At 38.7% G+C, this 26767-nt stretch overlaps 1 protein-coding gene across 6 annotated transcripts in view; it reads right to left on the reverse strand.

Annotated features, from left to right (window-relative positions):
- arhgef25a (Rho guanine nucleotide exchange factor (GEF) 25a) overlaps positions 1-26767 on the reverse strand; it is a 73680-nt gene that overhangs the window by 5720 nt on the left and 41193 nt on the right. For 5 of the 6 annotated variants that reach the window (XM_026920780.3, XM_026920779.3, XM_034311862.2 and 2 more), the window contains 13 exons: positions 24265-24575; positions 22902-23009; positions 17373-17497; positions 14211-14277; positions 12842-12945; positions 11712-11781; positions 6093-6182; positions 4688-4780; positions 3516-3566; positions 3148-3225; positions 2861-3052; positions 1906-2086; positions 690-907 (listed from right to left, as the gene is read on the reverse strand). In XM_026920780.3, coding sequence (XP_026776581.3) covers positions 690-907; positions 1906-2086; positions 2861-3052; positions 3148-3225; positions 3516-3566; positions 4688-4780; positions 6093-6182; positions 11712-11781; positions 12842-12945; positions 14211-14277; positions 17373-17497; positions 22902-23009; positions 24265-24575 — 1688 coding nt within the window. The remainder of the gene's footprint in view (positions 1-689; positions 908-1905; positions 2087-2860; positions 3053-3147; positions 3226-3515; positions 3567-4687; positions 4781-6092; positions 6183-11711; positions 11782-12841; positions 12946-14210; positions 14278-17372; positions 17498-22901; positions 23010-24264; positions 24576-26767) is intronic. The other variant, XM_034311860.2, reaches the window with a different exon arrangement.

Below are 26767 nucleotides of genomic sequence, written 5' to 3' on the forward strand. Positions count from 1 at the left end.
CCAGGTTCTCCTATTTCTTCCCACCTCCCAAAAACACACTGGTAGGTGGAATGGCTACACTAATATTACAGTGTTATTATATACATATATCTATATGTGATGAGTATGCTAATGTGTGTCTAATGCTAATGCCCAGTGTGTTGCTGGGATAGGCTCCGGATTTACCGCAAACCCGAACAGGATAAAGTGGTTACTGAAGATGAATAAATGAATGAATATAGTTGTATTGTTCTGATAAATCATGGATACCACAAAACCTTTCAGAAAATGCAAGTAAATGAATTGCTTTTTCCTATATTGTCTCATCCTAAGACCATTACTGTCAGAGTATAAATGTTATTTCGAATTCTCATTACATAGTCATGTATTTTAAACAATTATTAACAAACTGCCCTTAGACTTCCATTATAAGTGAGTTTCAAGTCAAAAGGCTTTCTGTTCATTCGTAAATAAAGGAAATCATGTTCAAATTCTTTCTAACAGGCATCACATATATGCTACAGATGTGGTGGGTAGAGGTGAGGTTGAAATATGTTGGAGTATTCCTTTAACACAGATGTTACAATATGTTCACAGTAATTATTTGTAAATGTGAAATGAAAGGTCACAGATGCCTTCCTGTGTATGTGTGAGTGTGTGTGCCAGAAGCCAGAGCTCATCTCAAGTGTGTATGTTAATGAGGACTGTACCTCTAGCTGTGCGGATGTGTCACCAGGGCCCTGGCTGGACAGGTAAAGGGAGGGCAGGGACGTGTTGTAGGCACGCAGGCAGGGTGCTCTCTGTCTGTCCATGGAGGCTGAAGAGTGAGGCCTCAGGCCAGATGCTGCAAACACTGGAGGTCTCATGGTGCGGCCCAGACTGTTACTCTTGCTCTCCCTTCGCTGGTACTCGATGGGTGACTGCAGGGCTAAGCAACAAAACACAACAAAAAGTTACACCCTTGTACTGCAAACCTGATGTGGACATGGCCTAAACAGGAAGTTTATTGCTTCTATTTCCTAAAATATAAAAAAAAACCCTAGTAGCCTAATATAAACCACCATGACTCTGATCAGGCAGTTACTAAGGATGAATGAATGAACACTGTAAATGCATTATGCAGCACTGCATATTAACGTTACTGAACGTGTTGTTTATTTGAGGTTTATATCTGACCACTCGCTTGCGCCTGCATAAAAGTAAAAAACCTCCCACTTGTACAACGTTTGTTGCGTCCTGTGGGATCCAAGTCTCGATGAACAGTCTCAAACAGATGCCTTGTGAAATGTTCTGGCAAGCTTTCAACATAAAAAGAAGAAGAAGAAGACGAATAGTGCACCTCCTATTCATATCTGTATTTGTATCTTTTCACTCCAAATGTATTCGCTTACATTCCTAGCGTGTGTTTGTGTGTGTGTGTGTTTGTTTTTGTGAATTCTGACCAGACCAGAATGTCATGACTATTTAGCAAAACCAGAAAAAAACTGCCTTCCCAGGATTAGTAAAACAGTCCTGACAATATACAGTGCTTTATATAAAAGCTGTGGTGTTCGTTTTTCAAAACTGAAAGTGTAAAACCATTTCTTTGTGGTTAGTGTGGCTAAGGTTAAAATTAGGACTGAGTGTAGAATATTTATATGTCTGTGTATGTGCACACTGACAATATTCCATTAAATCCTTTTTAAATAGTTTTTAAACTCTGAATTGCTCAAAAATTATTTTCTGAGTCAAAACAGCCCTTTTAATCCTGATCCTGTGTGTGTGCGCGTGTGTGTGCATGTGTGTGTGTGTTGTATTTATAATCTTTCCATTAAATCCTTAATTATTCTTTTTAAATTGTTTCTCACTCTTTAATCCAATTCTAAAGACGTGTTTTGAACTCTGTCGCTAAAGATGCTAAGGATGGTGGAGGTGATGATGGCTCACCGTTGAGGAAATTGCGTTGCGTCTCCAGGATCTGGTTCACGTCTCTCACCCAGGACCTGCTGATGTCCACCAAGGAAGACTGCAGGACGAAGCGCACGGTGTTGCCGTCAGCACCACGGGACGTCAGCGCAAAGCGGGTCGGGTCACCATCTACACACGCCTCCACACCCAGACAACTCATCTGAAACAGACACCAGACCAAAATACATATCAGTATGATTGGGAGTATAATAGCAGTGACTCTTTATGAAAATTGACTCTGGGATGGTACTATGGTATATTATGGTAACTACGATACTGTTACAGTTTATCTTATAGCTTCTAGCTGTTATACTCTTGACCATGACATTACAAATGTATAATTATAAGAGTTATAAATGTATGATTGTGAAATCATATCAAAACAGTCAATTACAATCAGCTCAAATCATTATGAGTGGGAAATTATGTAATAATTGCAACAGGCCCAATTATTATAATATACTCAAGGGTACTTACTTTTTATAAAATGATACCATTAAGGCTTTCAACCTCCATGGAAATAGAAAGTCTGTGGTTTCATAACTGATATTGCAAAATAACATCACACCAATCTATTGCAATATGTCCTTTTGTTCATATTATGCTAATATGAACAATGTGTTTAGCAGACTTTCATATAAGGCATTAATATAAACCTAGCAAATGTAATTTAATCCTTACGGAAGCAGTCATTTTCACTGAGGAGCAGCAATACAGAAAGAAGGGTCACTGAGTTAAATAGACCATTTTAAGGAAGGTCATGATGTACTAATAATACTACAGATTAGATTGCAGCTACTGATAGGGTGGATAATATTACAGAACCAGTCTAATGAACTCAGCAAATCTGAGTCATTAGATCTGAAGATACAACTGGTCAAGATATAATTCTGACTCACAGAAGATTGCTTCTGAAAGAGAAGGCCAATGCTACCTTGATGCTATTCTTAAATATGTATCCAGGAATTGAGAATCCTTTCTTCCGGTCAATAGGCTCACTAAAAATGACGATCTGCTCGAACAGGAAGACCCGCCTCTCCTTAGGCCTGGACAGAAAGCTGCTGTCCTGTTCTGTGACAGTGAAAGTGTCTTGTTGAAGCAGCTTTCCTTGCGCTGTGATTTTCCCCTGTAAAGAGAAGGTGTATTTAGGAGCCAGGACAGCTCACTATTTCTTCCTTTGTTGAGACAGTTCTAAACTGCAGCTCGCATCTGGCGCCGTACCTCAAAGCCCTGCAGCCGTCCCACGTTCATCATGTCATTACAGCGCTTAGGAACAAAGCACATCACCTCCACTGCTTTCTGTTGCAGAGACAGTGAGTGAGTGAGAGTGAGTGAGAGAGAGAGAGAGAGAAAGAGAGAGAGAGACCCAGAGAGACTTTTAAACTGTGTGAAAACCGATGTTAATAACCATATTGAGTAAGAATTATTCTATTTCTGTGAGAATTATGCATAAGTCTTGACACTTCAGTAGACATAGTTCACAGAGTTCTGTGATGCAGCTACACTTGGCATCTGAATGAATATTACACGACACCACTTTTTGCTCATTTAAATATAACTACTCGAACATTACAGATACAGTTTCATACCTCCAAATCCTCTGTGTCCATTCCAGCCTTGGTGTAGTACTTCAGGAAATCCTGCTCAGAAAGACACAAAGTACATTCTGTATCTGAATCAGAAATCTAAGCTATATGCATCATCATTTTGGCCATGTGTCCATATCTGAAAAAACTATCTCTTTTACACATCTGCCAATAATAAATACACTGGGTTCTCAGTGCATCTACTTTATACCTATAATCATTCCCAGTTTATCATGTGCACCATACCTCCCGGGAGCTACATCCTGGAACTGTTGCACCAGAAATAACTTTGAGGTTTCAGAGCAATAGGGATGAAAATGCAATCATCCAATCACAACTTACTTACTGGAACAGGTTTTCGTCTAGGATTGCCCTGTATTTGGCTCTATTCCATATTGGCCAATTTCTACAATGAGAATGAGGCTATCACCACCATGCTTCATTTGAGGATAGTGTTCTCTGGGTAATGAGCAATCACTTCTATGTTTTTTTTATTTGTAATTATTTTTGCAAGCTATATCCCCCCCAATATATACAATTGTCAGCCCACTTCTTCCTCAATATAAATAACAGGGGCCCAATAATAGGGGCCCACCACAGAACCACAACTGAGTAGATTATTATTAATATGGTGGACGTTTCACACCATACAGTGGCATCGACATGTCAGTGTGTATGGTGCTGGTATAAGTGTATTTAAAACTGTTTCTACAACTGACTGTACAAACAACTGTTTGCACAGTCCAACTCTTGGGTAGCCATTCAGCAACAAGCATATGATGTTCAGTAAAGACCTACCCTTTCCATTTTGAGCTAATATAGATGTGTTTCTGATTTTGCTGCTGCATTTTCACATTTATTGTGGTGTTTTTGGTTTTGCTTTTCATTTTCGGTTTGTCTTACAGGCCACTACTGGAAAGCACACCAGGAAAGCATTAAGCCCAAAGAGTACACTGACAGCCTCAATTAATCACGTACTCTCCATTTTTATGAAAGATGTTTACAAGTGGATAACTTCTGTGCACTATTTATCAGTTAATGATCTGTTCAGTGTTCAACTAAGCTAATTAAAAACACTCGTTTCGAAAAGGTCATGGTTGTCTGGTTGTGTGTCTGCATCTGTGTGTGTGTGTGTGCGTCAATAAGTTGTTTGTGTTGGCAGCATTCTCTCTCACCTTCAGTAGCAGCTGGTATTTCATGATTCTCTGCACAGGTTTGATAAGGAGATCGTTCAGCTGTAACCTGTGACCAAGCTGCTGTTTAAGCTCCTACACACAAACACAATTTTAAAAAAATTGGTTTTGTAATGGTTTTGTAATATTTGGCGAAAGATCCCATGTGACAACTATCAATAAAACATGAATACACTGAAGAGATAATATGTTGTAAACAGATACAGATACAAATAAGATGCACTTTTTTTTTTGTTTTGTTTTTTGTTTTTGAAAGCTTGCCAGAAAAGCTCACAGAGTATCTGGCTGAGACTGAAGGTATGCACCAGCCACTCCAAATCCTGCGAATAAACAAAGTCACACCACCGAGAGGTTTTTGTTTTCATGCGGGCGAGAGGTGAACACAAGATCACAATCGTTAACGTGAATGTGAATGATTTCAGCAATGCTTTTACAGTGATGCATTTCCATCATAACCATTCGTTCTTAGTAACTGCCTGGTCAGGGTTGTGGCGATTTGAATTAGGCAAAATGTCGTCAGTGGGTTTCCGGTTTAGGTTGGTGTTTGTATAGATTATCTACTAAACATCAGCAAGAATACACTGTTGATATATTGTATAGAATTAGTTGATAGGCTGCTTGATGAGTGACCTGACAGCTTGTTGACAGTCTATTAATGTTTTTTGGATGTCTGTAGTGTCTACATTGTACTTTCCAAATATTAGAACAATACTGAGAAAAAATGATGAGGACCATCAATATCAAGGCAAGGCGCAATAGTCACCTGTCTGTCATGTCTATCAAATCAGATAGCTTGCTCTCTTCCGCTAGCATTCAGTCATTCTAGTGTACACAGCCCAGAAGCATGTTTTTGGGAACTTGCCCTTGGAATTGTGTTTCAAGCTTGACTAGCCAAAATCCATAAGGTCAGTGTACATTGTGTTCATTTGTTATTTGTTCCAAAATGAAAAAATATATATATTTGTTAAAAATTAAATGATATCATGATATCCACAATATCTCACCAAGCATAGTGTGACATAATTTATCACAGTAAATTTTAGCATCATTTCACTCAGTACTAATACAGAGACATGATGGCTGATGACTCTTTTCACTGCATTCAAAAGGCATCACAATGCCAGCAATAAAATCACTTGTTATACCGTCACACTACTGAGAAACAATAATGGCAAAATAGAGCTGCTGATTCCACATAAATTTATTTCTCCTGTTCCTAGAAGTGAATGGCTACAGGTCCATCTGGTGAGCATGAGTCACACAGGAGAGGGCAGTAAGAATTAAAGGATACTAATAATGATTGCACAGATGGATCTGCTCATGTACCTAGTACAAAGCTGCAATGAAGTTGTGATGATGTTGAAAAAAAAAAACGAGTCATACTTACTTCAAAATAGGTGTCGATGTATTCTGACACTATGTGCTCCGACTTTGGTTTGTTCTGGCAGTACACCACATACATGTGAAGTCGCCTTTCCTGTAAATATAGGAATAAGAAACAACAAGTGAAATACTGGTACATGTCCCAGGCAGCACAAAGCTCTCTCATTCTCTGGTAAGTGCTGTATACTCTGAGATATCAGGAAATAATTGCATGATGATTCAGCAAAATGGCAAAATGGATCAGAGTTAAGTTCAGTACAGGCTCAGCAGGCCATTAAAGCACTAAAAGACAAGCAGTGCAATGAGGATTAAAGTGTCTATCTCAGTAAAAATGCACCTGTTGTAGATGGATGATGTAAACATGTGATGGAGTGAGGCAAAAATGCATTAGGACAGAGAGAGAGAGAGAGAGAGAGAGAGAGAGAGAGAGATGCAGTGATTTGCTGATCATTTGTGCTGAATTAACCTGTTTGAATCTGACTCTGTCTAGTGGATATAGAAAGATGTGATGAGATGAGAGTGAATGAGAAAAGATAAATAGGGAGAGAAGTAAGAAAGACAAAGTGCATGCCCTGTCACTGTGTTTGTAGGTTGCTGAAAGAAAAACAGAGAGCTAAAGAGAAAGAAAAGAAAAGAAAAAAGCAATGAAGAAGAGCAGTGCCTCTTTACAAGGTGCAGTTGTGCTGAGTGCAGGAGTTAGGGATGGACGGATCGATACGAAAGTATCAATACTTTCAATCCAGGCAATTCCTTTTAAAAATCAATCCTATTATAAAAAATATTGATACTGATAGGATATGCAGGATAGGAAAGACTTTCCTTTTCGGCCATCTCACTTGCCTTGCCTGTCTGTTGTTTTATACACACACACACACTCACACACACAATACAAACAGGCAGGCTGCAGAAATGAAGGTTCAGGGAGTGAATGTATAATGGGAGTGATATGGTTGAAAGGAAAATAAGGAGCATTTGGAGTTGTTTCACACCTCAAATAAAAACAAACAAGTTTATTAGATACTATGGCAATACCACAAACCTGATTAAATGTATAATTCAACACATTTTCATTTGACATTTTAAACCCTTGAGTAACCAGTTTTGTTTATTTTGACCCAAAGAGAGAACTGACCCATGACTAATTTCAGATATAATTCATGATATTATAATTATTATAATTATAAACTGTAGAAAATTGCAAATTTATTTTTGTAAAGTAAAGTAAACAAAGAAGTTTTGATATTGAAAGTAAGTTTTGATATTGGTATCAGTACTGGGATACTAGTTTGAGTATCAGTTTAGATTCTGATTGGTCAGCTTCCCTTGGTGACATCACCAGCAGGAAGTTGGAATTCAAATTCATGAATATTCCATCATTGTAGCTAACGACATATTGAACTTTACTGAGCTTTAAACCAAATAAACTTTTAAATAGTCTTAATAATTTTAACTAAACAAAACAAAAACAGATAAAAACAACTATAAAGTGAAAAAACAACTGCTAAAAACAATTTGAAATTTGAACACAGTGTGCAAGTTAAGCAGTTTGGCCTGAAATAATCTGAGTCAAGCATTAGGAGAATTTTAAAAAATAGAAGAAGATAAAGGAGCTTGGACAATTGCAAGTCAAATCCCGACAATTCCACAGTTACATATACAATGCCATGGCCAGGAGCCAAGGGAGCAAGGTTGGCCATTCTCTCTGGGTGGGAGGGATGGCATACTCTGTCAATCAGAGTGACACTACCCAATACTGAGTGTCTGTAAGTTCATGTATGCAGAAGAGAGCACTTAGCGCTTTTCTCCAAGTGTGTTCTGCTGTACTGTGATGTAGCATAAGCAGCAGTTCAAAGAGATACAGTGGTTTCACTTGTCTTAGAGGAAGCATGTGTTGGCTTTCTCCCTCCCAGATTAGTAGCTGTTGTGTGCTAGGGGAGAGCTAGCTAGTGGGTGGGAATTGGCAAATAACCAAATGGAAAGAAAATGGGGGGACAAATTTAAAAAGAATATAAAAGAAAAGAAGGAGAAGAAGAGTCTGAGGCAAAAACAGTGCTGAAAGTAGAAAATAAAAGTGCAGATAGTCCCATTGGCAATGTGTTAACGGTTGAAGGAAATTATTATTATGTAATTCTTAAGTCTTGTGATGAGGGTTGTTGGTGCCAGACAGGCTGGTTTGAGTATTTCAGAAACTGATGATTTCCTGGGATTTTCATGTACAATGGTGTAGAGCTTAAACAGAATGGTGTGAAAAATGAAAAACATCCAGTGAGGTGAAATTCTGCAGGCGGAAATGCCTTGTTGATGAGAGAGGTCAGAGGAGAATGTCCAGCCTGTTTCGAAGCTGACGGGAAGACTGCAGTAACTCAAATAACCACTCTTTACAACCATGGTGAGCAGAAAAGCATCTAAGATTGCACAACTTCACAAAACTGAAGCTACAGTTTCCAGTCTTCAACTGTCCAGTTTCGGTGAGACTACATCAGAGAGCTTACCTTCCTCAGCACTACGTTTGACTGTTTTATTAGTCTACTTGTTTTTAACAATTCACTAGTACAACATTTAATATATATCATACTTGAACTCAATCTACTTTTATAGATAAACTTGGCAGTTGCTACAGCCATGTTTTACGTTCATGTTCAATCAGGCTTTATTGTCATTCCTCTCATCACACCTCATTTTATTCAGAGCATAAGTAGTCCCAAGAATTTCCGGAAAATTGTGTCCATCAATTGCTGTCTTCAGTAATGGCCTTTTAAAAATGCTCTTTGAACTAAATGTTTTCTTTGCTTCCATTGGAAATCACTCTACAAATGGCCGCCGTGGGCTAACCCATCCCCCGCCAATCCTTTAAACTCCTCTGCATAGAACTCATCACTTTGGAATGGACCACAACAAAGGGCAAATCCAACAAAAAAGACAGAAAATGGAGAGAGAAGAGTAAGATATGAGAGAGAAATTTATGGCAAGAGAACTAGAGAGATAGAGATAATGGAGTTGTATAAGCATGAAGTCATGTATAATTCAGCCCCGTTATCCAGAATGTAACCAGAGTCAAGTGTACAACTGCAGCCAGGTACTGGGAGCCAACACCTGGATATCCGCGCGCACACACACACACACACACACACACACACACAGACATACACAGAGTTGCCTGGAGACAGCTCTACCAGTGCAGAGTAGGTCAGAATAGGAGCTGACTACATGATAAACTTGTAAATGTTCCAGTGAAAGAGTTTATTATTTCAGATAAAGCAGTTTAGAACCCTACTGTCAGTTTCCATAAGCAAGAACTCACACAACTGGAGCGTCATCATTGATGAGTAAACCAGAGAAGCCTAGAGATAAAGAGAAAAGCTGATAAAGCAAGAGAAAAGGGGCAATGGGAGAATACAAGCCTCTGTTTTTCATTACAGTTGGATGAGGCTGTCTGCTTGCTGGCCCTATTTTGATGCCACTTTTAGATTTTCGTTACGAGTTTTTTTATTTCCGTCTGCCTCTTTTAAGTTAATTCCCCAAAGGTCTCTGTCTTATTAAAAAGCAGAGAGGGCAGCAAAGAAATAAATGGGCTGCCATATTGTAACTCAGTCCATTCATGTTTGAGTAACAGACTTTAATTAAACCACCCAAAACTTCTATGGCAGCACACACCCGTAATCAAGGAAGTGCACCAGCAAATTAACATGAGCATAGTTGAATTTAAAATGTTCCTGCCTGAAAACATCTGGACCAACCCCAACAAACAACTTCCAAAGCGGCCAGTCCAGAGAACACTGCACTTTCTGTTCTCTGGGAGCTGATTGTACGTTGAGCACATTCTGACAGAAATAGGCAAGCATGGAGCGTGAAGCTATGCTATCAAAGAACGTGTTTGTTATTCCACCTCTTGTTCCTGGCTGCTTTTGTTCGCCTGTTTTTTCCCCCCGGCTTCCTGACCCCATGAGCGCTCATGGAGGAGAGCCAGTAGGATCGTGCACTCACACACACACACACACATATACACACAGAGTATCAGCAACGGAGGGTATGTGAGGGACAGAAATAGAGTGCACTGAGGAGGATAAACACAGCCGGTGTGTGTTTTCTCATCTCTGTTTACTCATTTACCCAAACACAGAAAGGAAGCATGGCACCACTACTCCGAGAATACGGGCACTCACAGTGATGTTCAGTGAGGGGGAGATGGAGAGAGATAGAAACAAGCCGTGTCTTAAATTGCTTACTGTGATTTAATACCCACTTATACAAACAACACTGTTAAAGGCTTGATTCTGATTGGCCAGAAGGTGTTTTTTACAAATTTTGACAGTAGTGCCAGCTGCAAGGTTTATATTAATGCTCTTGCTCTAATATAATATCATTTCTATAGTAACACTTTACTCAGGGACCTGTATGGTAGACGTTACACTTTTTTTTTTTCACAAAAAAAAAAAAAACACAATTAATTTAAGAAAATTTAATTATTTAAAAATTTAAAGATGAGTAATGATTGATATGGTTAAGTTTTCTGTAAGCAGACATTTATTAAGAATTTCTGAATGGAGTCTTCAGTGTCAGCACTTTTTAAAAGTCAGAGTTAAAACCAAAACTTTAAGGTTTTTTTTTTTTTTGACAAGGAAAATCTTCAAGATGGAGGGCTTTGTGGTTTCTGGGTAAGCCTGTGGGATCAATAAAGTTTATCTTATCTGATCTTATCTTATCTTAAGCCACTATCTTCTACAAGCCCCTCTCTCTTATTTCTGTAGTGCATGGAGAGATGGAGAGATGTAACTAGAGAACCGGCAAAAGAGCAAATTGCCCTGAGCGCTGACGCACTTCTGAAGGCTGATCACAGAAATGTTAACATGTGACACCCCTATGTGGTTATTCTACAGCATTTTAGGAAACCACCTCCACTGGGCCCCATCTCATTACCAAGCCCCTGACTGACACAACGGTAAACAAATAGAAAAGAGGAAACAACAAGAGAAGGAAAAGCAGAGGCATGGCAGTAGTGGGTGGTGAAGATAAGGAATGAAATAAGGATGAATGTAAACCTTAAAAATGTACATTTATCTTCATTTTTGTTTCATTTTCCACAAGAAAGCAGTTAAGAAATTAGTACACAGTTGGGGCATAAAGGTAATCAGATTTCTATCAATATTCTTTCAATATTTCTATCAAGATTTAATATTTCTATCAATATTTGACTGGTTGGGGCACTCACAGTCTCTAAAATAACCACTGAGTGGACGGGTTAGTGCAAAAATTGTCTATCACTTTTCCAAATATAGTCCATTATCTTTTATAGTCCATTATCCATTAGCTTTTTAGTCTGTATACTCAAAGGGAGTCTAGAATAGTAGTCTAAATAAGTATTCAATTTGACACACAGCTGCAGGCAGATAGAGATAAACCAAAAGAAACAGAAAAAAAAGTAGAGAAAAATGAAAGGAGAGCCAAGCAGAAAGATAGATGCACACACAAGAGACACAAATGGAGCAAGAAAAACACAGAAAAACACTGAGACAGAAACAGACATGGAAAGGAGGTAGGCAGATACACAGAGTGAAAGAAACAGGCAGGTGGTGAGAGACAGATGCAGGTTTAACAGGATTGACTGACAGTCTGGCAGACTTACATGTTTGATGAAGAGCTGTGCCAGTCTCTCAGGCTCTTCCACACATTTCTCCAGCTCGCCCAGGAAATAACTGCTCGAAACAAAGAAGGGCAGAGAGGATCAGTCAGATGTGCACAGACACTCACATCTATACAAACAGAGCACACAACTTTGCGATTGCAGAGCACACACTAAACTAAATGACAGAAAGAGATGTTAACTTCATAATTCCATCGAGGCTCAGCTATCTTCAGCATCCATTCTGGAAAAAATGTGGATAATGTAAACTGGATACTGTAGATATGTACTGTATGTAAGAACTCCTGTTGTCATCATAAAGACTGTCCTGTGCTCATCCTAGGATTCTTATTCACAATCTGCTCACACTGAACATCCTTTCAGCACACGTTGTACTGTTTGGCTTAACTCTTCTCCACCTGTATACTACAATTATTTACAATTCCATTATCCGATAGATCCAATAGAAGATAAGTCTGGAACAAGTCTGACTTGTTCATTAGGGATCTAAATTTACACCCAGATTTGTGTAAAGCTGTTTTCTGACAAAAGTGCTAAGCAAATCAAATGATATTTAAATGAACTGAATCTTAGAGGAACTGAATCTTAGAGGTTTCTGTTGGTTCCTGATGGTCTTGTAATAATGATTGAGTAGTGATGATTAATAATGATACAGTACTTTGTGGCTTTCTTTTCATGTGGGTTGATATAACAACGTAGAGGGTCTTCAGAGTTCAACAGAAGAACTGTAACTGATCCTAGATGGTTTGGAGTTTAAAGTGTTTTTTGGTGGTGATCTTGTGGTAATATTCTGAGGTTTAATGAAGATTGATTTGAGATAATGGACCCTCTATTTGCATCTCTATCAACAAGAAAATGCTGATATAGAGCATTTGTGGTTATTAAGGTAGAACTGGCAAATATTCCATTAAGATACAACAATACAAATAACGTATTTACATACAGGACACATCCTGGACCTGTTACTGAATCAAGAATGAGTGGACTCTTAGAAACCATTACGGTGATAATATTGGGAAAATGTTCGCTGGAAATCATTAATAGTAAAGTACCTGTAGGCACAGGACAAAAAGAAGCAGTGACAAAACACACAACCAGGCAACGATACTCACTCTTTATGCCAGTCGTAGATCTGGTGTATGTTGCCAAACACTATTTTATCTTTTCCCTTCATGTCTTCTGGTACGCCTTTAGTGTTTATAGTGGCCATGTAGCCCTGTAAGAGATTACACAGACACGGCCTACACTGGTTACACAAAACAAACATGTCCATACATACTGTACATAATTATACATACATGTTAAATATTTAGTGCTCCATCTGTGCTTAGGGAAAAAACACAATATTCACACTGCATAGTATTTGTGAAGTTAAACACATAGGGCCATATTCAGAATTGAGTTAAGTGCACATAATGATGGTTTAATACCAAAGTTGTGCACATCCGTATTTAAACCTCAAACGCAATGTTACTGCAGACTTAAGCACTATTCAGAAGTTGCACGAAAGTTTTGCACACAGGATGCAGTTTGAGTAAAACAGAGGTGTGTCTCAGTTAAACACAACACTAGACTTGAACTTAAGCCCAAGTTTCTTGTGCGATTTCAATGCCACTAACTTGCTGATTGGTGAGCCCAGAAAACTACTTAACCAGGTGCACAATTCTCCTCTGAATACGCATAACTTTTCCCGCATAAAGAGTGATATAACTTTAAGTCACCAACTCTGAATAGGGAACATAGAGAGGCCAAACATGGTTTTGAATTTTCAATGCTCTCAACAATGTGGCAAATACTGAATGGTGGCACATTATAAACAGTGTCGAGGACTCACTCCTGTCATCCTTAAGCAAATATTTAGAAAAAAGGAACTTCAAATAGTGTATGATAACTGAATACTATAACAAAACTCCTCCTGATGCATTAGTAGTTGTTTTGGGATTTAAAAAAAAAAAAGTTTAAATGCTACTGTGAAACACAAATGATCTGTGTAAGGCTGTTTTACTGTATAACTCCACATAATGTCAACATTAATACAGCAAAAAACGTATTAGCCATTAAATGTACTCATATTACCTGGTAACATCTATTGAAATAAGTAAACAAATATTGACACAGACGTTCAATATGCTTACAGGATACAGGATAATTAATATAAGACTGTGCCAAAGTACAGCACATTAAGGTTTTGGTTTGTTATATATTTAACTGTGTTTCAAGACCTGTAAAAATGGTAGAATTTTAAAAATAACATCAAAAACATGATTTAACTTGTAATACAATGGATCCCATAGATTCCCAGCTTCTGTTTGCAATTAGCCTTGGCCCCTGCCATAACAGAGCCTCTCAGCTCTACCCCCTTTGCTTAAAAGCAAACTTATGTGACATACATAATTTCAGGAAAGAACATGGGGGATGGCATGTACTATAATTATTTTATTTGCACCTTTTTCCTGTATAATGTGGCATAACGTCACTCACCTCCACTATGAGTCCCAGGTCAGCTACATACATTTTCTCTGTCTCAATCAACTCTTCAAGTACATACCTGCAGACAAAAGAAAGGGGGAAAGATGAGAAGAGTTTTCATTTGTTTGATCTGAAAACAATTCTGCCACCAGTATGTTTCACCAAGTATTGACTCAGCATCGGTAAATTCAGTTAAGCACACCACACACAGTGTGACTAATGATTGAGGAGGGGTTAAACACAATATTTAATTATGATGTTCAAATATGGAGTATGTGCAGTAAGCCTTAAAGACATTTTAAGACTTTTTTAATGTCACTTCAAATTACAGTTCAAAACAAATTTTAACACGTGCAAGGGGCTGAATGGGAACTAAATCAAGGTGGATGGGAAGAAATACTACACATTATACCACAGCACTGTTGAATTCTCAAATCTGACTGGTCAGACGGAGTTAATTCATTTTGTACAACAGCAGCTCTGGCAGAAGTTCCATCTGTAATTCAAATTACATGTTTATATTAACCCTTTCTAGCAGTATCCTGGCGTAAGCCTGTTGGGTTTCTGTGTGTAGAGTATCATGACTCTGTGTTTAGTTGCTGGTAAACAGGGCAGTGGGAAACAGGAGGGGTGTGAGCCCCCTGATGGGTAAATAATTCACACCTCTCCACAATAACCTTGGTACAGAGATAAAAAGGACAGCACAACGTAAGCTTTTTTGATAGTAAAACACTGTACAACTGCTACAATAAAATTCTAAAAAAAAAAAATTTTAAACCTAGTAGGCTAGGTAAAAAAAGAAATACTTATGAATGAATATAAAATAAAACTGCAAAGCCATTAGTGTGGAGTATGACATCACAAATAAATCCAGTGCTGAACACAGGCACCCCCAAAACAGGCGGAAATACCATTTGTTGTTGTTTCCATAGAAACGAGGACTTGTATGGAATGCATTGCACAGAAACAGATTAGAAAAATATATAATGATTGATGTGAAGTTTTTTGTGAGATATTATGGGCGGAGTCTCCAGTGTCAACACATTGTAACAGTCAACAGGACAGAGAACTTTGTGCTTTCTGGTATCTCGGTAACGTGACAAGCTTAAAAGAAACAAAAAGCTAGGCTGGTGTGGGAACTGTTTATAACTGCTATAAAATAAGTAATAATATTAAGTGTAACTATTAAATGATTTAAAGTATAAAAATGTAAAAATGTAAAAATAAATAAATAAATAAATAAATAAATAAATAATAATCATTGGCAAATTGCTATGGAATAAGAGAAATGAAATTGTTGGACTTCACATTGGAACACAAAACACCACCCTATCATTGATTATTTTCCAATAAAAGTATGACCTGTCATGATTTATTCCGTACTTATTACTTATATGAGCTGAGCTGTTGACAGATTTTAACCAGCACTTTTGACTGAATTTACCTTTTGCCTCACTGACATGTCTCTGTGTGTTACATTTTAACATCAGGTAACACAAGACACAAAACGTTGTACACACTCCTGCCTCTTGTGAGTGACCTAGTCTATATTTAATGTACTTTATATCCAGTGTATACATATACCTATAATATATGCCATGTTGACAAATTCAAAACATTCTGTTGGCTTAAAAATGTTACAGTGTTACTTGAATTAAGGCATTTCATTTGTAAAATAGAATTTCAAACCAATTAAGAGTTTATAAGGAGCTACAGACATACTGAAACATTGTGTGACAATAACGCGTACAGTAAGTGTTAGGATACTTGGGTTACATGTTACTTCATATCTACAGAGTTAAACAGAGTTAAACATTTCCCCTTAGCTTAAAGGCAATGTAGAATTGATGTCATGTTGTAATTCTGGGTGGCACCATTACTCTCTTTTTAGGGATCACCATATTTATGATTTCTTTTTTTTATTTAGATACCATAAGAGCCATAATATAGAGAGTAGTTTATTTCTGTAATTCCCCTATTGTGGCAAGACTGTGTGTTTTTTCTGCTACACATTTAATCTTGCTTGTTTAAGAACACATCTAAGGTTTTAAAATATGCAGCTCTTCTACGCATTTATGCACAATTCTTAGCTGATCGTTAACTCCGACACATTACAGGTTCATCGGTTTATTGTAAGTAGATATGCAATTGCAATTTGTAGCAATATAATTGCAAAGTGGTATTTTTATCTGTATTATGTTTCCCTAGAAACGAAGTTCAGTTAGTCCTGGTGTGTGGGTTTTTGGGGTTTTTTTTCATTTTCTCCTCTTGTGTTATAATCTTTTTTGTTTAACATATTTTAATGCCAGAGCATTTAACAACATACATCATATTCCTCCTAAAAAGATGCAGATGCTTCCCTGAACGCACTGTTCCTTGCATAATTATTCACCCCAAGAATATTTCCACATTTTTCAGTGTTACAAACTGGACTTCATTGGGATTTTTTAACATTTAAACAACATCTCTATCATTGTGGGAGAAAAATTTTTTTTATTGTGACACAAAACTTTAAACAGAAAAACAGGCCTTTGGTTGCATATGTATTCAGGCCCTGGGTCAATACTTGGTAGAATCATCTTTGTCTGCAATTACAGCTGCGAGTGATCTGGGATATGTCTCTATCATCCTTGCACATCTGCATCCACATATTTTTATCCATTCCTCTTGGCAAAATTGCTCAAGCTCTGTGAGAGCTTGCTCAAGCAATTTAGTTTTGCCACAGATTCTCAATCGGATTGAGGTCTGCGCTTTGACTGGGCCATTCTACTACATTCAGGTTCTTGGTTTTGAACCACTTCAGTGTAGCTTTGTCAGTATGCTTATGCTTATTGTTCTTTTAGAAGGTGAAGCTCAACCCCATTCTCAAGCCTCTTACACTTTTCTTGTAGGAATTCCCTGTATTTCCAGGTCCATCCCATGTTTTTGCATGCTACCACCACCATGTTTCATGTGAAGATGGTGTACTCAATGTGATAAGCAATCACATTTACGATTTTATTTTGTATAGATTCATGAAAATTAAGTACATATTAGTTCAGAGTTGTAACACTACAAATTGTGGAAAGGTTCAAGGGGTGTGAATATACATGCAAGCCATTGTAAAGTAACTCAAAATTCCCTGTTAGGGGTCTAATAATGTTTAAGGTTAAGTTCTATAGACTCAAGACATACATGCTTTTCTCTAAGGCACTCCTCCGCTCCTCTTCACTGTCCACAGTGAGTGACGATTGGCTGGAAGTGTCATCCATCAACACAGAGCCATTGCCATCTAGCTGCAGGTTACTGGGTTGGGGATTCTGTGGAGAAAAGAACCAATGACAGGGTTACGAAATATATTTAATACTTGGCGGAGAAAGAGCCGAGCTCTCGTCGTCTTGCTGTAATGGTGCAGGTTGCCTTGGTGACGGGAAAGGAACATTCAGACTGTGTTAGTGACAGTTACTGAATGATAAGAGGGATTAGCAAGCTTAGTCACTGCTACTACAGTATCTTACAGCTAGGATGTTGGATGTAGTCAGTGTGACGTGGCTGGCCATTGTTCATGTTAATGATGAAGAATGTGGAATTTGGCCCTGCCAGATTGTGTAACGTGCTGTAGGAGGGGAAGTACAACATCATGAAGTTCCTGTCTTTGTTGTTAATACATATTTTGAAAGGTAAACTGAGGACACAAGTGAGACAGCTTCATAAATCATATGATTTCTCTTAAAAACGCAATGAGTAATTGGTACATGAGATATACATGTAATGGGAATGTGATGAACAGCTCAGGAATATGACAGAATTGTTATTCAAGAAATAAATCTTGTGTTGAAATACAAAAAATACAGACAGCTGCCTCTGTACTGGGTACAGAAAGATCCTTAATCGGTTGCCAAATGTTCAGTCACTCTGCAGCCCTTCCAGTTTCTCAGTTTCTATCTTTCTCTCTTGATAAATGTTCACGCCTAATGATCAGAAGGGCCAATACATCAATCTAATGTCTTTTTCTAGAGCAGCACCAGCACCACATGTCCTACAAAAAACACCACATGTGCATGACTGCGTCGGTTGGTTAATTCAGAGCCAGTCTTAGTTTCAGCGAGAGACGATTGTGGCTTTGGAGTCACGTAGCCTAATATGAAACACACTGAGATTCCTGCGCTGATGCTGTGATCGAGAGTACAGTTCTTCTCTGCATCTCCAGGGCTCCAGCTCACTGCATTCTCTCTCTGTGTTAATTTCTCAGAGCTTTACTGAGGGAGGCCTCTGCCTTTCACAGCCTCCTCTTTAACTCCATAAAGACAGCAGGGTGAAACAGTCAAGTCTTATTCAATTCTCCTTTACTTGACTCACTGCAATGCCTGTGGGGGTCTGAAAGAGGTCCAGATTGAATAGATCTTGTCAGATGTGGAAGTCTTATGTTTACTCTTCAAAGAAAAGAGAAGGTATGTGAAATAAATCAAAACTGACTATCAGTCTCAAAGCATTTCTTCAGTGCACAAAGTACAGGAACTTTTGGCACTAGGAAACTGGAACTGTGCCTTTTGTATTGGTTACAAGTCCAGTATCAAATTAAACAGTTGTATGGTTTTTGAAACCTGCATGAATTTGGGTGTGTCAGGACCTAAAGGTACCTGGGGGAGGGGCTATCTGCACTGCTTGATGCCGATTGGTTATGCATACTAACATCATACATACAAAAAAAAGTCAAACAAAGATAGTTTGGTTTGTTGGTGATGTGCTTCTACCATCGAAACGCTGTGTTCCCAACCTACACTAATGCTTATGTTTAATTTCTTAAAAACCATATGAAGCATTTCTACAGTACAAATGCAGCACAAAGAAATAAAAATACATTTGTTTCTGAGAGACGCATAGCTAGGAGTGGTGTGAGGAAAGGATTTTAGGTTTAAAGATTTTATGACAATTTATTTGCTGGTGTTTAACATAAGACACATGCAGCTCCGCTGATATATATATATATATATATATATATATATATATATATATATATATATATATATATATATGTCAAATAACATTGCTGTGTTTTGTAATTACGCTGCAAAAGGTCTACGTAAAACGACATCAAGATCGAACCGGAGACCCTGGAGCTGTGAGACGGCAACCATGCCAGCCCATCTTATATAAACTGATTCATTTTGAATCAGTTAAAGGACCAATGTTAATCCATATAATTCAACCATTATGGATTTAACAGCGCCATCATGGTTGAAAATGCATGCTTCCATTTTTCCAGTCGTCACTGTGATGGCTCCAATTATCTCTCAACCTGGTGGAAAAAATGAACTACAACCAGAATCCCAAGATTGATTGGTTTCTTTTGGGGCCAGTTCTTGTTTTAAATGTGCAGTGGAAAAATAACTTGAAATGAGTGTATGGGTATTAAACCTACTGTACTGTGCTCAGGAAGTATACATAAATAGACACATGAGGATTTGCAAATATTATTTGTGTATGGTTGTGTGTCTGTGCATACACAAATTATTTATTTGCAATATTATGAATATACAAAGGTACAAATATACTTAACTGTAAATTCAGCTCATCCCTGTGTTGAGTACTGTGCCATACTCAGAGGTGGAAAGTACAGTATAATTCCACTTTATTTTTTTATTCTCAAGTATCACTCTAGGGGATTGATACTTTACCTGTGTAGTGAATGTGATGTTTATCTTTGTATTTCTGTTTCCACTATAATAGTTCGGTACTGGTGCACTCCTTGTCATACTGTATAAGCGGAACAGCTGCACTCATGTTGTGCTTTAGTGTCTTGATCTGTCCTGCGTTATTATACTGCACTGTGCTGTGTTTTGCAGTTCTGTGTGTTCTATGTGTTGCATTGAGTGGAATGGTGCTGTGCTTTGGGCTCGAGGTTGCGCTCCCCTGCTTGGCTGACAGGTTTCCTGGCCGTACTCTTCGGCTCTGATCATTTCCAGATGTGCTCAAGCCGCATCCACAGGAGAGATCCCCCCTTGATCACGTTCCCTCCTTTAATGCACGCCTTGTTTTTCTATCCAGAAGTCCACTTTCTTTTCTTGGGCATTTAATAAAAAAACAAGATCGGGATTGTTGTGCTTCCTGCAGGAAATTATGCTAAAGTTAGATTCAGCCCAGGGAAGCTGTTTCATCGTTTCTCCATTATTTCTTTTTCTGCCTGGTAGGAGAATACTCAAGAGAACTAAATCTTCACTCTGCTAGAAAAGGATCAGGCCGCATGTGTATGAAATGCAAAATGCAAAGACCGTGATAAAGCATGCTGTTTAAAACACTTAGAGGATCCTTCCATTTGACAGAGGAGGGCTGGATTGCTGGAGCGATTATATGTTCATTCAGGAATTTTCCATTAGCCAACAAACAATAAACTCTCACAGGAACCCCAGGGTCTGAAGCACAGAGGCAGGTGAAGAGAAAAATATGAGCCTTCAGCAAGGACAGTATGACACAACATACCGATTAGACTCATTGTACTATACTGAGAGCTGGGTAGCGACTGAAACCAAGCAGCCCTGATTTCAACAATTTACGGTAATAATAACAGAGAAATATGCATGAGGGCATGACCTAAAAGGGACTGACCTGATTACTTTAATCCACTGCTCTCCCTCTCTCTCTCTCTCTCTCTTTCTCTGTCAATGTGGTAAATTCAACATTCAGGCTTAATGTGACTTCATAATTCACTTTTGTTTACTAAAAGGCACAAATCTCTTGAAGCACAGACTGATAACACGTTCCTTCACTTCTGCGCACCATCTGCTAGAAAACAATCATCATCAGTGCACAGTCAGGTCAGGCCTATAGCATGAAGCCACACACACACACACACGCACACACACACCTAGTTACTTCATCACATCACATGATACCCACAATGGAAACCCAGAGGTGATCCTTGGAAAAATAAATGGTCTAATGACTATGACTGAGTACAGAGCACTGTGGGACACTGACTTGTAATTATGCCCTTATAGAATTTAATCCTTGTGGAGATTTGCACTCATTCTTAAGCTCCATACAAGAACAGAAGGGCAGGACAACGGCTGACCCCTACACACACACACACACACACTTTCTCTCTCTCAGCAGTGCCAGCCCAGAATCTGGTGTAGATAAGGGTGCCTGTGTGGTACATTTTTTGTCCCCGTGTTCCTAAAACATAGGCATGATTGAGGCTAATCGTGAGTGCGGACTAACTGAGGAAGTTAGCTAATGTTACGAAGGTAGATTACAAATAATGTTGTACATTTTATCCCTCAGAAGTCACAGTTATTTTTTGTAGTTTTTTCTAAAATAATTTCTCACCCATAGCTCACAGATACAACCAGAGAAATTACAGAATCTAAACTTGTAATCAGCCTTACATTTGTTTTTGTATTGTGTTAATTAATTTTCCATAACAGTACAACTCAGGCAATAGTTCCAGCAAGGTTTATATTAATGCACTCTTTCTAACAACTTACACAGGGACTTGTATGGCAGATGTTCCACATAACTAATTAAAAAGTGTGTGTGATCATTGATATGATGAGGTTTTCTGTGAGGAGATTTATTTACTTAGCATTTTTGGAAGGATTCTCCATTGCCAGCGCTTTGTAAAAGTCAAAGCAAAAATCTTCAGCATGAGGGATTTTGTGTTTTGTGGTTTCTCAGTAACATGCTGCATTTTTTTGTCTTATAAACTTCAAGAGAGCAAAAAGAAAGGCTGGTGAGGCAACAACTGTTTATCGCTTCTGTAATGTAAGTGATAACAGAAACTACTTTGTGGTGTGGATGTTCCACAACATTAAACACAAAAGGTACAATATGTGGTTCTGTAATATATTTAAAAAATTAAATCACTTTGGGATGCCATGTCATTGGAAAATAACAAACTTCAGAGTGGTAACAGTAACTCTGCTTCTTGTCAAGCCGCATCACACCACCCTGTCGTTGACCGTTTTCTTATTACAGCACACCATGTCATGTTTGTTCCTTATTACATATTACAAATTACAGCTAAATCCTCTAAGACCTTGTTGAATACATTACTGGATGTTTGGATAGCTGAGACAGCACAATTGTCTGGCACTGTGATTTACGTGTCTGTAGGCCCAATCTACAACATATTTGATTAATGCCACTGTCACTAACAGTTTCCTCCAATTAAGCAAGGAACATCATGTGGCATGTGTGGTAAAGACAGGGCTGTAAATCAGAATAACTGCCATTGCTTGTTTGTCTTTTGTTGTGATGCTGGAGCTGCAGGTGTAAGAGTTGATAGATCAGAGAAAACTGTCACACAGGGAGCACTGAGAACGGATAGATCAAGTGGAAGAGTATTAACTGTGACGTTGTGTCTGATGCCTGGAGTTGTGTTTGTTTTCCCTTGGCTCCAGCTTAAGTGTACAAAGATGTGTGGCATATATGTGTGTGTGTATGTGTGTGTTTGATCAGTGAACGTTTTCACCTCTTGTCATCATTGCTTTAACAGGCAGCCTGGTTACTAATGACCCAGACTGTCCCATTCCTTCTGGCTTTTCTCACACACTGAAATCAAACATCCATCACTGCTACTGCAGATGCTGACAGCCCCTTCTTCGTCCCTGTCTCTTTCTCTCTGCTCTTTTCTCCGAGACCCTCAGGGAAGCCTCAGCCAGAGAAAAAAACGGCACACTGATATCGCTCTCTCTCTCTCTCTCTCTCTCTCGACAGACTCACCTGAGTCAGGCCCAGTGAGGTGGAGTCCTGAAGGGAATCGCACTGATGCCTGTGGGATTGTGGGATTCCTGAGGCATCTTCAGAGGCTGGCAGACCATCCCTCCACTCCTACACACGCATACATCAGTGTCATGAGATTCAGTCTATTATACCAGCTGAAACATGCCACGTTAATCTACAGAATAATCTCTGTCTACGACTACTCTCTTGAATCTTTACAGAATATTCACAGAAGCTTCTGGATTTGCTATTAGTTATCAGACAGCGGGATACAGGAGCTGAGTCTTCAACACATGACCACATGGTGTGCAATGAGACAGATGCAAAACAGCAAGTTAGGCCAGCAAGTCAGCTGCTAACTCAGTGTGTGTCGACTCTCACTGTTTTATCACTGTAACACCTTTAGAGGTGTGTGTGGACTGTGTGTAAAACTGTGTGAAGTTCAGGGTGAGTCACAAGTAGGAAAATGTTACCTGTAGGGTGTGCGCTGTTGGATATAATAAAGTGTAAAGTAATATAATGGTCTAATGAAAAATATGCTAACAATCTAACATACAGCTTACAGTCTAATACTCTGTTAGTGTCTAACGTAATGTTTAATAGAGCTGTACAATTCATGATTTATACATGATCAACTGCAACATAGGCAAGTTAAGCTGAAATTAAATAAATGCCTTTCAGTATTGGCTCTTATTGGCTGTGGTGCATTAAATCACATTGCCCATTCATAAGCTTTCATTTTTTTTTTTTTTTTTTGCCTGCATAGTGTGACATATTTATTAATTTAGACTCTAATTTGGTTTGGGTTTAGTATGACAGGATCTTCTCCACTAATGTGACTATGGACTAAACCATTTTTCAATCTATAAATTAACCATTTGTAAGAATAAAGGGTTGTGATGTCCAATGAGAATGTTCATAAATTGGGTTAAATAATTGAACAGAATATTCATGAGTGCCATTATCATGTACTCAGAATACTGAAATATATATGTGGGTTATATTATATATATTGTAATATATAATTGCATATTTATATTTTATAGATTTATAGTTCATTTTTGTACGTAGATTATTAAAGAGTATGGCATATTAATGTATATTATATTAATATATCATATCATAACTTTGTTTCCTCTTTGAATCTTTAATAGAGTATGTATATATTATATACATATAGTAATATGAGGGTCTTATATAGATTATATAGCTTAAGGGTCGAACAGAAGCACTGCATGCAAGGAACACTAGCATTAGGGTTTAGTGTATAGTACACTCATATGGGATTAATGGAAAATATACTGACGTACTAGGCATAATGACATATTAGGCTATGGGAATGTACAGTAATTGTGTCTCTAACCAGCTCTTTGTCTGTGTTGGTGAAGATGGTGACACGGTCCTCTGGTGCCCTGCTATTGCCCAGCTCAGGGTTGCTCCTGCTGGGTGGAGGAGGTGCTTTGCCCTCCACTCTGCGCGTCGATCTCTCCCCCTTGGTCCCTCCGACTGACCCGACGCTCAGCTTTCTCACAGGGTTGGTCAGCCACTTCTTCAGCGTACTGACAGAGCGACGTGAGCCCGGCGAGTTCGGGGCAGAACTGCCTGATGCCTGGGGGGGTAAAGAGGCCACTGATGTGGAGATACTGCCCTCACTGCCCGCTGCAGAGTACGAATCTGGACACACACACATACACACACACACACACACAGGGAGAGAGACAACAAACATCTGAGAGGATGAGCAGAGGAAGGAAAACAAATAAGGCTGCCTTGCATAAACATGGCTCAGTCATTCACACACAACCGCAAACCACCACACACAGCTGTGTGACACTAAACATGGGCATAAAGGAGCTACTGTTCAGTGTGTTTATGTGGCAGTAGTAGTGAGCGCGAGTTTACTGGCTCTGTGCCTTTAGAAATAGAGTGGCAGCTGTTGTAACTGCCAGAGTTAACGTAGTAAAAAGTATTTCACTGATAAAACAGCCGACTGTCCTCATGTTGCTTGTTACCACAATAAAGTCTACTTTCAAGCTGACCAATGGTGTGTTTATACTTCTACATAGGGACTGCAGTGGTGCATGTGGTTTTCCCAGGCATAAAACATAATGTATTAAAACACTTTTAAAGGCATTTTTGACATATATGGCTATATACAAGGATAAAGGTCAGGCTATCAAGAGTACATTAACATGAGGGTCTGACATAAAGTATATTAAATCGTTTAATTTAGAGCAGGGGTGTCAAAGATATGGCCTGCAGGGCCGGAAACAGCCCAATAAAGATTCTGATCTGAGTTTTTGTTATTCCATTATGAAGAGAAATAGAATAATAAGCTTAGGGCCATAAACTCAGCTACTGATAAAATGTGCTAATAATATGTAAAAAAATTGGACTCTGTAACTATGTCTCTTTCCAAAAGAACTAATTTAGGGGTTTCACAGCAATGGGTTGAATACTTATGCAATCACAACTTTTACATAATTTCTTAAATAAATGCTGATAAATGAACACATTTAAGAATAGTTGATGTGTTGTTGGTCATTAAACTGATTTGTTCTCAATATAATATTTAAAATTAAGGATTGTTCAAGGCTCTTAAACAGGTTAAGAGTTCTTCTTCCTAAACAGGTTCTATTAATTCTCTCTGATAGAGAAAAGCCCTTTTTGAGCTTTACATGGTCTTTACATCTTTAAGGGACAAGTCGAAGAATCCTTAAAGGTTCTAGATTTACTCCTTTTTCTCTATATACATATAATTAGAAAACCCTTTAAGGATGCAATAGAGTGCTTCCCTACTGAAGAGAATTCTAAATAGAACTGTTAAGAAGCAAAAAAAAAACCTTTAACTATCCAAAGAACCCTTGAGGAACGTGTTTTTGAGCATCTGGTTATTCACTTTACCAAGAGTTATTAAAATGTGTAAATATTATAATAAATCATTTCAGCTGTGTTGTCTTAGGTGTTTACAAGTTACATATTAAAGGAGAAATAAAGGTCTAAAGTGCAAAATGTTCAGAATTATGGTGCAGCATTTTTTAAAGAATATTACATTTCTGTTTTCTTTTTATCTTGCTGTTCTGAAAATCTTTGATCGTCTGTGTCTGTGATGTGTGTGTGTGTGAGAGAGAATGCCCTTTGACCATTCAAGCTCTCATCGCTCACACCCGAAGCGATCAGACTGGCCGGCCTCTAGGGAGCAGCGCCAGTTAGCCAGGCTGCAGTGTGACCCAGGGGAGCTAAATATATTCCCCATCCAGCTGAGGCTGTGAGCACACCGCTGGTGTCACAAGGACCCTGGGAAGGGAGCAAGGGGGATGTGCACAGGAAGCACTCTTTAATACTCACCCACAGGAATGGATGCAAACTTTTTTTGGTTTCTCACCACATCTATCTCACCCTCCGCTCCCATCCACTCCCCTCCCCTCCCTCTGCTCTGCCCCTTCCTACCCCGGTGCGACACTTACATCCGGTGGACACCACACATGGATTTCCAGTAGCCCCAGGTGACATCTGACTCAGGATATAGTCAGGATAGTAAAGTGGCCCGAGGTCAAGCCAGGTCAAATACAGTGGCTAAAAAGGCTATAAGTGCACTGCTTTTGTGCAGGTCAGAGCAAACCTGTCATATGGCAGAAGCTCCTGGATTCGAGATCGTTTTATAGCGAAAGCGAAATCGGTTATTCCATTTTCACACAATTTTCCAGTCATGACTTAACACCATAAGAAAGAGTGAATGGAATTTAGACGAATCTCAAGAGGAGGGATTACAACTCCTGCTGCCAGCTGAGCAGAGGAGCGAATCCGCTTTCTCACATGATCTTACTGCGTGTTGGCTGAATGATGTGTGAATGAGGTGGAGCGAC

This window comes from Pangasianodon hypophthalmus, chromosome 16, assembly GCF_027358585.1.
Source record: "Pangasianodon hypophthalmus isolate fPanHyp1 chromosome 16, fPanHyp1.pri, whole genome shotgun sequence".
Taxonomy (NCBI): domain Eukaryota; kingdom Metazoa; phylum Chordata; class Actinopteri; order Siluriformes; family Pangasiidae; genus Pangasianodon; species Pangasianodon hypophthalmus.